The 17,217-nt window shown below is 44.1% G+C and overlaps 1 protein-coding gene across 1 annotated transcript in view; it reads left to right on the plus strand.

The window, feature by feature from the left end:
- Positions 1–201: 201 nt before the first annotated feature.
- Positions 202–17,217, plus strand: part of TBC1D31 (TBC1 domain family member 31) — a 53,816-nt gene continuing 36,800 nt past the window's right edge. Inside the window, exons 1-4 of the mRNA XM_049765666.1 lie at positions 202–315; positions 5,056–5,202; positions 8,310–8,425; positions 11,564–11,742. Coding sequence (XP_049621623.1) covers positions 239–315; positions 5,056–5,202; positions 8,310–8,425; positions 11,564–11,742 — 519 coding nt within the window. The 5' untranslated portion in view covers positions 202–238. The remainder of the gene's footprint in view (positions 316–5,055; positions 5,203–8,309; positions 8,426–11,563; positions 11,743–17,217) is intronic.

Below are 17,217 nucleotides of genomic sequence, written 5' to 3' on the forward strand. Positions count from 1 at the left end.
TTGCGGTCCCGGCCCTCCGGTGGGGGCGGATCCTTCAACGGTGATTGGTCGATTCCATTGCCGTGGGCGGGGCGTGGGCGGAAACTCGTCCTCTGGATTGGCTGCAGCGAAAAAGACGGGAGCCGGCCTATAGTCCAGGCCGTGGAGAAGCCTGCCTCCGGGGAGCGCGCTCAAATTTCCCGGGCCTGGAGCGGGCTGGCTGCTGGGGAAGGCGTCGGGGCGGTTGTTCCCGTCAGACATGCAGAGCACAGACCTGGGCAACAAGGAGAGTGGCAAGATATGGCATCGCAAGCCATCTCCGCACCCTCGGAAAGGGTAAAGGCCTAGGAGGGAGAAGGGTGAGGGCTGGGGAGGCCGGGGTGGATGTGAGGTGGACGTTTGTGAGGTTGTTGGGGGGCAAGATTTTGGGGGGTGAAGGAATGCAGGGTATCAGGTTCTGTTGGTTTTTAATTTTTTAATTATCTTTTAAATTTATATTAAATTTTAATATTTTATTTTCATTTTTAATTTGTGTTATTTTTTAATATTTTATATTTTAATATTTATATTAAATTGATTTTTAATACATTTTTTGATTGGGACCCAAAGTGATCACAAATCTTTCACAGTCTTTTTTTTTTTTTTTTTGGTTTTTGGGTCACACCTGGCTGTGCTCAGGGGTTATTTCTGGCTCCAGGCTCAGAAATTGCTCCTGGCAGGCACAGGGGACCATATGGGGCACCGGGATTCGAACCGATGACCTCTTGCATGAAAGGCAAACACCTTACCTCCATGCTATCTCTCTGGCCCCTCACAGTCATATTTCAGGTCCCTAGAGACCATGCATCAGGGCCATTCCCACCACCAGGGTTGCCCTCCCTCCACTCCCTTTTCCCAGCTTGTGTCCCATATCTCCCTCCTTTGCCCCCTGGATTCTGCCCCGTCAAAATCTGGATGGCTTTCAGATTTGGGGTGATGCCCCAGAAGCCATCAAGCTGCAGAGATCCTGGTCTTGGGCCCAGTACCTGGAGCAGGAAACTAGGTCCCCAGATCTCCACAGCTGCCCTTAAGAGGAATGTCACTTCTGCCTTAAACCTTGTAATTTCTCGATAGCAAGTGCTCAGTGTGTATTTGTCAACGCATGGCTGGAAAAGAGCTCAAGAGAAGAAATGAGCCCTTGCAGATGAGGCCCTTCATTCAGCCTTGAATGATTATCTGCAGTGGATAGAAACTTCTCGGGGAGTGGGTAGGGTCAGGCTTCTTCAGTCCTGTTTGTGGCTACACCCGGTGATCCTCAGGGCTTTGCACTTAGAAATCTGTCCTAAAAGGCTCAGATCATCATTTGGGATGCTAGGGATCGAACTTGGGTCAGCCAACCACAAGGCAAGCTATCCTATCCACAGTGCTATCTCTCAGGCCCCTTAGGACGTTGGTTGCACTTTGGTGAAGTTAACTTTAGGTAAACAAAGATGCTATTTCCTCCATAGTTTTTGTGGTTCTCTCATGGTGTGGCACATGCTTGGCTTTTGGACAAACGTATATATAATGACATGTAGGCATTGTTGTAGTATCATGTTATCCTGAGTAAACCCTGAGTCTGGTTTTGATTCCTCTTACCTTCTTGTTCCTTTCTGTCTCCAGCTACCTAGCTTCAGCTTCTGTGTGACTTCCTTTATTTACTTGGGGGGGGGGGAGAAGGGGGAATATTGGGCTACACTTCCTGGGTCAGAGCAGTGGCCAAGCTTGAGAGGGTCAAAAATACGAGGTCATGGAGAGAGGGAGTGGGAGGGGGACCCACCAAAACCTGTTTTTATTAAGCACCAAGGCAACAAGACCTGGGCAGGGAGAGCTCAGTGCTCAGGGTATACTTCTGGCTCTGCACTCAGGGATCGCTCCTGGCAGTCCTTGCTTGGGACACCATATGCAGTGTTTGGGTTTGAATCCACATGGGTAGAGTATAAGGCAAGCACTTTAATCACTGTACTATCTCTGGCCTTTTTCTTTCTATTTGTGTGTGTGTGTGTGTGTGTGTGGTCACACCCAACAGCACTCAGGGCTTACTCCTGGCTCTGTGCTCAGAAATTGATCCTGGCAGGCTCGGGGACCATATGGACCATATGCCTGGATTCGAACCATCTCTCTGGCCCTTTTCTGTGTGACTTTGATGGAAGCCTTTGTCCCAAAGTGATAGCACCATTTGCTGTGCCCAATGATCTTTATTTTTTATTTATTTAGTTTAGTTAGTTTTTGGGCCACACCTGGTAGCACTCGGGGGTTACTCCTGGCTATGCGCTCAGAAATCGCTCCTGGCTTGGGGGACCAGATGGGATACCGGGGAATCGAACTGCCGTCTGTCCTAGATTAGTGCATGCAAAGCAGACTCCCTATTGCTTGCACCACCGCTCCAGCCTCACCAATGATTTTTCTTAATTTCTGAACTTGTCTGCATCACTTGACTTGGAGTGCCTTTTCTATTGATACTTTGGTTACTTCTCAACAAACCAGCACCAGTGTTAATGCACCAAGCATTGGCCTAGAGCAGGGGTGGCAAACAGGATTTTTACCCTCACTCAAAATGGCAAAATGCAATGTGTTTACTAGATTATTGTTAAAATTAGATGCTTTTGTGTGAGTGTTTGTCTGTTTTGGCAGGTCACTGCGTGGTGTGACTCACAGTTTAAAATTTTGGCTCTTTGTGTCGAACTTGTTTGCCACCCCGGCCTACAGTATCATCAGCTTGTCTGAGTTCTGGTTGTTGTCAGCTCAGGTGTTGAAAGAAGCAGGGTAGATGCACTAACACTGGATCTTAATTGAAGTAGAATTCCTGATCCACTGATCCACAGATACACTGTGTCAGTTTATAACTAAGATTGGGATGTGGCTCAGTGGTAGAGCATTTGCCTTATCCTATGCAAGGCCCTGGGCGCCATCTTGGACACTGCAAACAACAGTAAACAATAATAAATGAAGAGAATCTTACTGGAGAGGGTTGTCTTAGGGCTTTGGAAAGATTCTGGAATAGTGTCAGGTGTCTCCTGCCAGTTAACATTTGATTCTTTTGTTATTTTTAAAGACAGAAACTCTTGTCTAGCTGTCTGTGAGCTCTTGAAAAGTATCTTTGTTTTGGTTTTGGGGCTGTTCCAATTGTCTCTTGGGGATTGTTCTGAGTGTTTTGGGGAGAATTAATTCTGAGGATTGAATTTGGGGAAATTATGAGGCCAACTATGCACTTCAGCCTCCCAAGCTAGTTGTTTTATATATTTATTTTGGTTTGGGACCACACCTTTTGGTACTCAGGGCTTACTCCTGGCTCAGTGCTCAGGGGTCATTCCTGGTAGATGTAGAGAGAGTGACTGAACCCAAATTAGCCAGGTGTAAGCCAGATATCTTATCCCCATACTACTGCTCTGGCCCCAAAGGCAGTTAGTTGTTTTAAAGTAAATAATTGGGATTTTTGTTTGGTTTTGAAGGGAGTTTGTGCCTCATCCAGCTGTTATTGGGCCTTCTTTCTGGCTCTGTGCTCAGAGATTACTCCTGGTGATGCACAAGGAACATTACCTGGTGCTGGGGATCCAAGTAGGATTGACTACATTCAAGGCCAGCTCCTGAACCCTTGTACTGTATCTCTGGCCCAAAATATTTGTGATTTTTATGAGAAAATTAGGATGGCAGAATATTGTCATTAATTGTGATTATAGGGGGCTGGAGCAATAGCACAGTGGTAAGGCATTTGCCTTGAGCAGCCAACACAGGATGGATCCCCATTCAAATTTCGGCATCCCATATGGTTCCCCGAGCCTGCCAGGAGCGACTTCTGAGCACAGAGCCAGGAGTAAATCCTGAGCAATGCCGGGTGTGGCCCCAAAACAAAAACAAACAAACAAAAAAATCATGATTATAGACAACAGAATGGTAATAAATTTTATTAGTGTCTTTATTTTTATTTTCAACAATGATCATGTCATTTTGTTAACTGAACACCTCATGTGACAGGAAAAAAAAAAAAAAACTAAAGGGGAAAGCTCTTTTGAGTTTAGTTGCCAGGACAATTTTAATGTTATTACCTATCATTTCAATGCATTCACTTTTTTCCTTGGTAATGTCAAATTTCAACCAGAGCTGGATAGTAAGTTTAAGCAGTTAAAAAGTTTTAATTTGGGGGCCCGGAGAGATAGCACAGCGGCGTTTGCCTTGCAAGCAGCCGATCCAGGACCAAAGGTGGTTGGTTCGAATCCCGGTGTCCCATATGGTCCCCCGTGCCTGCCAGGAGCTATTTCTGAGCAGACAGCCAGGAGTGACCCCTGAGCACCACCGGGTGTGGCCCAAAAACCAAAAAAAAAGTTTTCATTTGGAATTATTGCAGTAGGGGAAGGGATCTTAGTAAAGACAGATTTGGGGATAGAGAGAGCTCATACAGCGAATGCCTCTGCTTTTCATGCAGTGCTAGCTTGGATTCCCAGCTCCACCCGGTTCCCTGAACATTGCTGAGCTGTTAGATATGCCCCACACCTAAACCAAACTAGGAATCTAGTTTCATTCTGAGAATGGATAAGTAGTCATGGAGCTGTTTGGGGATCCATGGTCCATGGCTGGGCCCTTACTAAAAGATAAAGTCAAAGCAGGCCAGAGGAAAGTATAGAAGGATAAGACTTGCCTTGCCTATCACTCTTTTTTGTTCACTCCATTGGTATTGGTATTGGTCCCCTGAGCACAGAGCCAGGAATGAAATGAATGAAAGAATGAATAGTCGGGACTTTTGACAGTGAAGAACTTTCTGGACTGTTTCTGGAAGTCATTGCAGGACCTTCTGGAGAGCAGAGGGCCCTATGGGATGAGTACAAAGAGGAGGTAGGCAAAAGACAGGGGGCCAGAGGCCAGAGGTCAGAGGCCAGAGGCCAAGGGCCAGAGCGATAGCACAGCAGGTGACATTGCACACAGCTGACGTTCAATCCTGGGCTTCCCTGATAGTCCAAGCACAACCAGGACTAACTCTTGAGTACTTCCGGGTGTGGCAACCTCCTCACCCCCCAAAAGACTTCAAGACCATTTTTTGAACGTTTGTTTTTCTTTTGACAGCGTTTTAGTGAACATTGTTCACAACACCACAGAGTACCGTCCCAAAGTTTTGAGATTTCTGAACGTGGCTTTTGATAGCACAGGAGATCGTTTCCTCGCTGGGGACCATCAAGGAAATATCTATGTTTTTGACTTGTATGGAGACAGGTAAGCAAATACTGTGTTAGCTTATATCGTTTACCTTGTATGTAATAGATTCATTTACTGTCTTAATGTTATTTACTATTCATTTAGGATTATTAAATTATTGCTATATTTCATGTGACTGCCTTAAAAAAATACCGAGTAGGAAGGAGATAGTATTAGAAATCATTGGAAAATGAACATATTTGATTTAAAGGAAAAAAGAACTGGAGAGTATGGGAGATAGTATGGCTGTTATCTCCCTGCACTACCTGAGTTTTATCCACTTCACCACATGGCCTGGTAGTTGACAGGTGTGTTGTCATGAGGTCTCCCAAACATTTCACAGGTGATCCAGGGACTGGAGAGAGAGCACAGTGGTAGGGCATTTGCCTTGCACACAGACAATCCAGGATGGACATGGTTCGAATCCCAGCATCCCATATGGTCCCCCCATGCCTGCCAGGAGCGATTTCTGAGCGCAGAGCCAGGAGTAACCCCTGAGTGCCACCGGGTGTGACCCAAAAACAAACAAAAATTCATTGGAATATGGTAGAAAAATAATAAAAATATAAGGCTAGAAAGTTAGCACAAGCACTTTCCCTCATATGGCTAACTCTGGTTTGAAACCCAGCACTCCATATGGTCCCCCTAGTGATTCCAGACAGAGCACAGACAGGAGTAAGCCCTGTGTACTGCCAGGTTTGGGCCCAGCTCTCCTCCTCTCCCAAAATAATAATGCAGTTTTTTTTTTAATATCATCTATATTTTTTGAAATCTGAATTGCATTAAAATTTAAATAGATTTTAGACTTCTGGTTGATTTAGCTCTTTAATCGCTTGATTTCTTTCAAATATTAATGCATGGCTAACTTGCCCCTTAATTAACCTGGAACTTCTTTTGGGGATTCAGATAAACAGTATTTCCTTTGTCCATTATGTCCCATACATACACTACCTGTTTCTTACTCTTTCTTCCCCTTCTCTTTTATGACTGAAGAATTTAGTTCCAAGGCCGTTAGGTGGGTTTGATCATCATGTAGTGGGGTTGGGACTGGGGGTCACAAGGAATATCTGTTAGGCTAGCCTGCAAGTCAGCTGGTATCTGGGGAAGGTTCAGTCATGGAAAAGGTAGGTAGGGGAGGAGGGGATTGATCTAATAAAATAATATATTGAGGATAACATGGTCCAGGATTTTCCCTGTTGGAGAGTTACTAATAGGAAGAGGGAGTAAACTATGAACAAACTCTGTTGTAAGAGGAATTGGCAGATCCTAGTGTGAACTCCTGGTTTTGCATTAATGAATGGGCGTAAAATGAAATAGAGGTATAGGGGCAGGAGCAGTAGTGCAGTGGGTCAGGAACCTGCCTTATATGTGGCTGACCCGGGTAGAATCTTTGGCATCCCCCACAGGTCCCCAGGGCACCAGCAGGAATAATTTCCTGAGTGCAGAGCCAGGAGTAACCTCTGAGCATCACAAGATATACCCCCCAAAACAAAAAAATAAATAAAGTAAATAGAGGGATCAAGCACTTGAGAGCAACAGCACCTCAGTAACAAAATAAATATTCAGTTGTTATTTTCATTTTTTTGGTTTTATAGACTACAAACTGGCAGTGCTCAGAGCTTACTCCTGTCCTGGGCTCAGGGAACCTCATGTGGTAGATTAAACCTGGGTCAGCTGCATGCAGGGCACTTCCCAATTTATTGCACTTTCTCCATCCCCCATTTGTTGTTTTCTTTTTGTTTGTTTCTTTAGGAATCACTCCTGGTGGGCTCAGGGGACCATATAGAATGCTGGGATTGAACCTGGGTTGGCCGTGTACAAGGCAGACACCCTACCCGCTGTGTTATCGCTCTGGCCCCACCATTTGTTTTTGTTTGTTTGTTTTTTGTGTTTTTTTTTTTGGTTTTTGGGTCACCCGCAGCAGCGCTCAGGGGTTACTCCTGGCTCTATGCTCAGAAATTGCTCATGGAAAGAATGCTCAGAGGACCATATGGGACACCTGGATTCAAACCACTATCCATCCTGGATTGGCTGCTTGCAAGGCAAACGCCCTACCACTGTGCTAGCCCCCAGTGGTGTGCAGTGATTTCCAGGGAGGATCAAATCTGGCAGTGGGGGGTGAGGGGGACGCCAGTGCTCTGTCTTGGTATTTCAGGGAATTATGTGGTACTGGGGATAGAACCAGATTTGTCTGCATGCACTGTATGTACCTTATCCTGTCCAGTCCCTCTTAACTCTTCCATTATGTTTCTTAGAAAATTAAATCAGGGGCCAGAGAGATAGCATGGAGGTAAGGCGTTTGCCTTACATGCAGAAGGTCGGTGGTTCGAATCCAGGCATCCCATATGGTCCCCTGAGCCTGACAGGAGTGATTTCTGAGCATGGAGCCAGGAGTAACTCCTGAGTGCTGCAAGGTGTGACCCAAAAACCACAAAGGAAGGAAGGAAGGAAGGAAGGAAGGAAGGAAGGAAGGAAGGAAGGAAGGAAGGAAGGAAGGAAGGAAGGAAGGAAGGAAGGAAGGAAGGAAGGAGGGAGGGAGGGAGGGAGGGAGGGAGGGAGGGAGGGAGGAAGGAAGGAAGGAAGGAAGGAAGGAAGGAAGGAAGGAAGGAAGGAAGGAAGGAAGGAAGGAAGGAAGGAAGGAAGGAAGGAAGGAAGGAAGGAGAATAAAAATTAATAAAGTGTGGCCTGAATTCCTATTTTTTGGGGGGATATAAAGGCACATCTGGTGGAACTTAGGGATTAATCTGGCCCTGTTTAGGGATAAATTCTTTCTAGAGGTGCTCTAGGAGGTCCTAGGACCACCATATGGGGATCAAACCTGAGTCAGCTATGTGCAAGACAAAAACGCCCTACCCTCTGTACTACTGCTCCAGCTCCACTGAGTTTCTCTTTCTTTTGTCTTGAACTCAATATGTTTGAAACTTAGTATGATTCTGCTGTGTTTAAAAGCTTACATAGGCATGTTCCCGTGCTGTGTAAGTAAACGCAGTTCCCTTACATGGCCTAGTATTGCTTTGTTGTGTGGTCGTGGCTCATTTTTCTGGGATTTGTTTCCTTTACCACCATGGTAAAATACATGATTTCGAGACTTTCTCTCGCTAATGCAGTGACTCTCTTATTAATAGGTTTAATCTTGTTCAGCGAACAACACAAGCTTGCACAGCTCTGGCCTTTAATCTTCATAGGAAGTCTGAATTCCTGGTGGCGTTAGCCGATTATTCTGTCAGATGTTTTGATACAGGTAAGAACTCTTTGCTTAACTTTGTTTGTTTGTTTGTTTTGATTTTGGGCCACACCCGGTGGCCTTAAGGGATTACTCCAGGTGCTGTGCTCAGAAGTTAGTACTGGCAGGCTCAGGGGACCTGAGATGGAACCCTGTTCAGTGGCATGCAAGGCAAACGCCTACCCACTGTGCTATTGCTCCAGCCCAGCTCTTTGTGAATCTTTTGTTGTTGTTTGGGGGGAGGTCACACCCAGCGGCACTCAGGGTTACTCTTGGCTCTGTGCCCAAAAATTGCTCCTGACAGGCACGGGGGACCATCTGGGATGCCGGGATTCGAACCACCGTTCGTCCTGGATTGGCTGCTTGCAAGACAAACAAACGCCCTACCACTGTGCTTTCTCTCTGGTCCTTCTTTGGGTATCTCTTATCACAGAGACCTACTTTCCAATTTGTATTCTTTGCATCTACTTTATATACTAAAACTTTACAAATACTAGGCCATCTGGATTGTTTTATGAACTCATTTTCTTACCACGTTTAAAAAAATTCATATAATATCTTTAAAATTAAATACTTGGGCCAGAGAAAGATTAGTCCACAGGATAAGTACTTGCTATATGTGCAGGAGGCCTGAGTTTGATCCCTGGAGTCACTTGGGCTCCTGGGCACAAGCCAGGAGTAGCCTTACAACACTGACAGATATATCACAGACTCTACTTGCCCAAACAAACAAACAAATAAGTAAGTAAAATTCATACTTAATAGTCTGCTTTTCAAACTTGCAATAATGTTCATTATTTAACCTGCTGCCTTTTTTCTTTTTTTTTTTGGTTTTTGGGTCACACCCGGCAGCGCTCAGGGTTTCCTCCTGGCTCTATGCTCAGAAATTGCTCCTGGCAAGCTTGGGGAACCATATGGGATGTCAGGATTCGAACCACCATCCTTCTGTATGCAAGGCAAAAGCCCTACTGCTGTGCTGTCTCTCTGGCCCCAATAACCTGCTGCCTTTTGATGAGCTGTAAACTACTTCTAGTTTTTGCTTTTACAAACACTGATGTCTCAGAAACTCTAAACTTCTAAATCTTGGATCTGGAGAGCTAATACAGCCCTTTCTTTTTTTTTTTTTTTTTGGGGGGGGGCACACCCGGCAGTGCTCAGGGGCCACTACTGGCTGTCTGCTCAGAAATAGCTCCTGGCAGGCACAGGGGACCATATGGGACACCGGGATTCGAACCAACCACCTTTGGTCCTGGATCGGCTGCTTGCAAGGCAAACGCTGCTGTAATACAGCCCTTTCTTATACACTCTTGACAAACTCGGCTTTGATTCCCAGCACTTAATATGGTCATCCAACACCTTCAGGAATGATGTGGCCCCAGTAGTAATCCCCACGCACTTTTGGATATAGTCCAGACCATTCCCCCCAAAAAAACTGAAGAGAAAATAAAAATCATTTAAAATTTTACCACCCAATTATAAGTATAATGGTTTTGGATATTTTACCTATCAGATGATTTTTATCTGCTGGAAGGTCAAATACAGGAACCCATGTAGGCGTGAACCTCAGAATTTAAAAAAATTTGGAGGCCAGAACTGTGGCGTAGTGGTAGGGCGTTTGCCTTGTATGTGACTGACCCAGGACGGACCTTGGTTTGATCCCTGGCATCCTATATGGTCCCCCAAGCCATGAGCGATTTCTCAGTGCATAGCCAGGAGTAACCCCTGAGCATCACCGGGTGTGGCCCCCAAACAAACAAAAAATAAATAAAATAATTTTTAAATCAAATTCATGATTTTGTCTCACATTTGCTTCTCTTTATATATATGTATCTGTGGGGGTGGGGGTAACACCCTGAGGTGCTCAGAACTTACTCCTGACTCTGCTCAGATATTGCTCCTTGTGTTCAGGGGTACTAGCTGCAATGTCAGGGATAGAACCAGGATCGACTGCTTGCAAAGGCAAACTCCTTAATCCCTTTCTCTCCAGCCCATATTCTTTTGGCCAGTTGGTAGTAACACCATCTTTTTATACAAGTAAACTGGAATCAGTAGAGTCTTAACTCTTCTTTTATCTCAGCGTATTTTGTTGTACTAGATCCTTTGATTTTTCTTTGATGTAGCTCTTGAATTTGTTACTTTCTACATTGTCACTTACTTAGCTTAAAAATAAACTTGTGGGGCCGGAGTGATAGCTCAGTGGTAGGGTGTTTGTCTTGCACGCAGCCAACCCAAGAGATGGTGGTTTATTCCTCAGCATCCCATATGGTCCCCTGAGCTTGCCAGGGGCAATTTCTGAGCACAGAGCCAGGAGTAACCCAAGTGCCATCAGGTGTGACTCAAAAACAAAAAAAAAAAAGAAAGAAAGAAAAGAAACTCGTATATCCTGCTTGAATTATTAAAGAAAAAGTAAATTATTGTTGTTCATTCTCTTTTCCCTTTCTAATATTATCAGAGTTCTTCAACCTACTTTCTAAGACACAGAACAGACTTAGTGGATATACACATGATTAAACCATTACTCATAAGAGAGGGCATATCCTCCCTGACATCACATCTAAGGCTGTTACTTGCCTGGCCTTATTTCCTGAGACCTCTGTGATATATGTTACTAGCATATCCTAGAGTATATGTTGTCAGCTAGCCAAGATTCCCTTTTGGTGCTAGTGGTGGGCCACCCCACATCCATCAGTGCTGAGGGCTGCCTTGGGACTCTGCTCAGGGATCTCTCCTGAAGGTTCAGGGGACTACATGGGATGCAGGGGATTAAACCCAGGTTGGCCCCCTGAAAACACCCTACCCACTGTACTATTGCTCTGGCCCAAGGATTCAATTCTTATTAAAAAAAAACAACAAAAAACCTTTTTGTTGTTGTTGTTTTGTTTTGTTTTGGGCCACACCGTTGATGCTCAGGAGTTACTCCTGGCTTTGTACTCAGAAATCACTCCTGGCTTGGGGGACTATATGGGATGCCGGGGGATTGAACCGCGGTCTATCCTAGGTTAGCCACGTGCAAGGCAAATACACCCTAAAGCTTGTGCCACTGCTCTGGCCCCAAAGATTCCATTTTGTCAAGATACTAATGGTATTGCCATAAGTGGATTCTCTTCTATTTCTGTCAGTGGTATTATACTTAAATTATTGTTTTCCTTCTTCCAGACACCAAGGAGCTCGTTAGTTCGTTGAGAGGACACGAATCATCAGTGTTCTCCATCTCTGTGCATGCTTCAGGGTGTTACGCACTCACCACTTCTTTGGAGACGGCACAGCTCTGGGATCTGAACACCTTTCAGAGAAAGCGAAAGCTGACTGTCCTCCAGGCTGTGGACATACAAAAGGTCAGTAAGGGGCACGCCATGTCTCCTTCAGTTCTTTGGCAAGTTTTGTGTCAGTAGGATTTACAGGTAATAGAAAAGAAGTGACTCACCTTGTTCCCTAGGACTGTGTATAATTCAGCAATCGGCTGAGCAAAGCCATCTCTAGAATGGAAGATACTGGCCTCTAGCTGTAGTTATAATATGCTGAGCCTTTATTAAATTTATTTATTTATTGGTTTTTGGGCCACACCTGGCAGCGCTCAGGAGTTATTCCTGGCTCTGTGCTCAGAAATTGCTCCTTGCAGGCTCAGAGGACCATATGGGAGGCTGGGGATTGAACCTGGGCCCATCTGGGTTTGCCCAGTACAGGCAAACACCCTACCGCTGCACTATCGCTCTTGCCCCTGCTGAGTCTTTTTAAAACAAGTTATTATGATGGCTGGGTAGTTTCAGTTCTCACAAGATGATAGTATTTGTTTTTGTCCCCTAAATGTTCACTGTAAAAAATTTTAAACTTTATAAAAGAGTTGTAAGAGGGGCCAGAGTGGTGGCACAAGCAGTAAGGTGTCTGCCTTGCATACATTAGCCTAGGACAGACCGTGGTTCTATCCCCTGGCATCCCATATGGTCCCCAAGCCAGGAGTGATTTCTGAGAGGGTAGCCAGGAGTAATCCCTGAGTGTCACAGGGTATGGCTGAAAAACAAAAAACAAAACAAAGAAAAAAAATCTTAAAAATAAAAAGAGTTGTAAGAATTACCCAGTAGTAGAGCTATTGGAGGGAAAACACAGGAGTTTAGGCACTTAGCTCGCATGATCACTGCCCCAGTGTAATCCCCTGGCACTGTATGGTACCTCTGAGCACCACAGGGAGCTGCTAGGTGTGATCCCAAAGCAGAATTTTCCAGTGATGGGCCAGACTGATAGTACAAAGGATAGGATAGGATAGGATAGGATAGGATAGGATAGGATAGGATAGGATAGGATAGGATAGGATAGGATAGGATAGGATAGGATAGGATAGGATAGGATAGGATAGGATAGGATAGGATAGGATAGGATAGGATAGGATAGGATAGGATAGGATAGGATAGGATAGGATAGGATAGGATAGGATAGGATAGGATAGGATAGGATAGGATAGGACACTTACCTTAAACACAGTGGACCCAGGTTCAGTCTCCAACATTCCTTATGGTCCCCCAAGCACTGCCAGGATTGCTCACTGAATGCAGAGTGAAGAGTAAGCTTTGCGCACCAAGTGTATGGCCCCCAAATAAAAACAAATAGCGCAAACCCCCAGTTTCCCAGTGAACACGTGTACGCCCACCATCTAGATTTTACAATTAGTATTATACTTGCCTATCCTTTACTTACATGTCTTTTGCTTACATACATCTGTTCATTTGTCTTTCTGTTCTTTCATTCATCTTACTGGTTTTATTTTTCGCTGTACGATGGAAGCATCAGTATAATTTCTCACAAATAGTTAAGCCTGCATTTAATTGATGGCTTGAAGGTTCTGTATTGTTGAGGTGAAATTTCTATGTAATGGAATAATTTTTAGTATTTGTTTGTTAGATTTTAACAAACATGTATACTTTTTTTCTTTAAACACCATGATTACAAACATTGTAGTTGGGTTTCAGTCATAAAAAGAACACCCCCCCCCTTTCATCATTGCAACATTCCTACCACCAATACCCCTATCTCCCTCCTCCTCTACCCCCTGCCTATATTTGAGACAGGCATTCTACTTCTCTCACTCATTAACATTGTCATGGTAGTTGTTAGTGAAGTTATTTTTCTAACTGCACTCACCACTCTTTGTGGTGAGCTTCATATTATGAGTCAGTCCTTCTGGCCCTCATCTCTGGGCATCATTACAATAATGTTTTTTATTTTTCTTAAAACCCATAGATAAGTGAGACTATTCTGAGTGTCTCTCTTTCCCTCTAATTTATTTTACTCAGCATAATAGTTTCCATGTCCATCCATACATAGGGAAATTTCATGATTTCATCTCTCCTGACGGCTGCATAGTATTCCATTGTGTATATATACCACAGTTTCTTTAGCCATTCATCTGTTGAATGTTGGTTGTTTCCAGAGTCTTGCTATGGTAAATAGTGCTGCAATGAATATAGGTGTGAGGAAGGGATTTTGGTATTGCACTTTTGTGTTCCTAGGATATATCCCTAGGAGTGGTATAGCTGGATCATATGGGAGCTCAATTTCCATGTGTTTTTTTGTTTTTGTTTTTTGGGTCATACCCAGCAGCGCTCAGGGGTTACTCCTAGCTCTATGCTCAGAGGATTTGAACCACTGCCCTTCTGCAAGCAAGGCAAATGCCCTACCTCCATGCTATCTTTCCAACCCCAATTTCTAGTTTTTTGAGGAATCTCCATATTGTTTTCCATAAAGGCTGGACTAGATGGCATTTCCACCAGCAGTGAAGGAGAGTTTTTCTCCCTACATCCCTGCTAGCACTGATGGTTCTTGTTCTTTGTGATGTGTGCCAGTCTCTGTGGCATTGTTGCTTTGACTTGCATTTCTTTAATGATTAGTGATGTGGAATATTTTTTCATGTGCCTTTTGGCCATTTGTATTTCTTCTTTAAGAAATTGTCTGTTCATTTCTTTTCCCCATTTTTTGATGGAGTTAGATATTTTTTTCTTGTTGAGTTCTGTCAGTGCCTTGTATATCTTAGATATTAGCCCCTGGTCTGAGGGGTATTGGGTGAATAGTTTCTCCCATTCTGTGGGTGCCCTACCTGCTGTACTAGCCTCCCAGGCCTTTATTTATTTTGTTGAAATTAGGAAATTTAGTACTTAGTGACTTGAGAATAAATTCTGGGATTTCTGATTATTGTGACTCTTCATATACTAGGAAGGCTCTGCCACGATATCAGAACACATTTACTGGCGTTATGACTGAACTTATACTTAGCCTCTTTGAGGGTTAGGGGCTTCTTAATGCGTTTGTCCCTAAGTTGCTCTTATTATTGTGAACTCTTCAGACTTTGGAAATCGTCCATGAGCCTCTTAAAAATAAGTTGAAACTGGGCCTGAGCGATAGCGCAGCCATAGGGTGTTTGCCTTGCATGTGGCTGACCCAGGACGGACCTTGGTTTTGATCTCCGACATCACATATAGTCCTCCAATCCAGGAGCAATTTTTGAGCGCTAAGCCAGGAATAATCCCTGAGCGTCACCAGGTGTGACACCCCCCTCCCCCGAAAAAAGGGTGAAACTATCATAAAGCTTAAATAAACAATTTAAAAAAAAATGAATTGGAGGGCCGGAGAGATAGCATGGTGGTAAGGGATTTATTTGCCTTGCAGGGAGAAGGACGGTGTTTCAAATCCCGGCATCCCATATGGTCCCTCAAGCCTGCCAGGAGTGATTTCTGAGCGTAGAGCCAGGAGTAAACCCTGAATACTGCTGCCAGTGTGACCCAACCCCCCCCAAAAAAAATGAATTGGAGGGGCAGGCCAGATAACATGGAGGTAGGGCTTTGCCTTGCATGCAAAGCAAGGTGTGACCCAAAACACCAAAAACAAACAAACAAACAAAACAAATTGGAAAGCCTAGGGTTTTCATATTGTATAAGGAAAAATGGCAACTCCATCCAGTAATTAACCCTTCAACAAGTCTATTTTGTTGGTGCTTTTCAAGTTTTCTTACTTATGATGTTTCTGAAGAGAAAGCCCTAACTAAATAATGACAAGATTCATTATGAACAATTTTATAATCATTAAAACCTGGCAATTAAAATCGCGGATCTAGTAATGAATAATCACGTAGGCCAGAATCTATTGCAGCTCTCCCCCTAAAACAGCAGTTGGTGCTCATTAACTTTTAAGCTTTTGCTTCTCCCAGAAGGAATAAACATTATTGCTTTTCTGGAAAAATATTGCTCATTACGAAAAAGGAAATTTAGCTCGCTCCTTTTGACATTGGCTGTGAAACGATGTTTTATGCACTCATTGTAAATTATAATATGTTCACAGCAAGTTCTCCCTATTATATCTTCATATTGTACATCTTTGACAGCTGCCAGGGATTGTCTTTGACAAAGTGAGTCAAGGACAGAAATGGAGCCAGATAAGAGAAGAGCAGGAGTAGTGTAGTTTAACTGAGTTAGCCTTTTTTGTTTTTTGTTTGTTTTTGGCCCATACCTGGCAGTACTCAGGGATTACTCCTGGCTCTGCACTCAGAAGTCACTCCTGGCAGGCTCGGGTGACCATACAGGATCCCAGGATTAGAACCACCATCATCTTGGATTGGCTGTGTGCAAGGCAAACACCCTACTGCTGTGCCTTCTCTCCAGCCTGAGTTAGCCTTTTTGAGGGGGCTTCTTCAGTTGGGGCTCTTGGGCAACCAGGTCTATACTCATTGGTGCTATAAGGGCCTGACTTATGCCAGGTATCACACCTGGGGGGCTTGCTGTTGCCCTTTGAGCTCTCTCTCTAGCCTGTACTAGCAATTTTCTAGCCATTAATTCTGAGTAGTTTGTGATCGTTAAGCAGTATGCTTCTTAGCGCACTTGTATGTGTCTTTGTTTATTTTAGCTTTATTTACTATTGGAAATCAATTTGCTTTCATATGTGCATGAGAAAAATATTCATGGCAACAGCCTGTGGCTATTCAAGCCATGGTTTACAATCCCGACTTAAAAATCATTTTGTTTGTGGTTTTGGGGCCACACCCAGTGGTGCTCAGAGGTTACTTCTGACAGCACTCAGAAATTGCTCCTAGCTGGCTGGGGAACCATATAGGATGCCAGAATCAAACCCAGGTCAGCTGCGTGCAAGGCAAATGCCCTACCGATGTGCTATTGCTCTGGCCCCCTTAGAAAATTATTTTTTTCAAGGCCAGAGAGGTAGCATGGAGGTAGGACGTTTGCCTTGCATGTAGAAGGATGGTGGTTCAAATCCCAGCATCCCATATGGTTTTTGGGTCATAGCCGGCAGCGCTCAGGGATTACTCCTGGCTCTGCACTCAGAAATCATGTCTGGCAGACTTGGGGGACCATGTGGGATGGCAAGGATTGAACCCAAGTTGGACAAGTATACAAGGCAAATGCCCTATCTTCTGTTTTATTGCTCCGACCCCTCTTTTAGTAGGCTAATGCCTTATCCATTGGGCTACTGGGGCTTTTTGGCCCCTCTTTTAATTAAAATTTTGTATTAGCAAAAGCAAGCATTGTTGGGGACCAGAAAGATAATCCGGTGAGGAGGGTTCTTGTCATGCATGCAAATGAATTGTTGCTTGATCCCGCACAACCCATATGGTCCCCTGAGCACTGCTGGGGGTAGCCTCCCCACAACAGAAAACCCACAAAAGCATTGTTTATTATGTATGCAACAGAAAAATCAAATTCAGAGAATTAAATATTCAAAGTTTTGGTCTGTTTGTATATTTGTAATCTATTTGTATAGCAGATAGATTGAAATCTGAGGAAATATGATTATGCGTCTGTTTCTAACTTTTTACC

The sequence above is a fragment of the Suncus etruscus genome, chromosome 19 (assembly GCF_024139225.1).
Source record: "Suncus etruscus isolate mSunEtr1 chromosome 19, mSunEtr1.pri.cur, whole genome shotgun sequence".
In the NCBI taxonomy this organism is placed as follows: Eukaryota; Metazoa; Chordata; class Mammalia; order Eulipotyphla; family Soricidae; genus Suncus; species Suncus etruscus.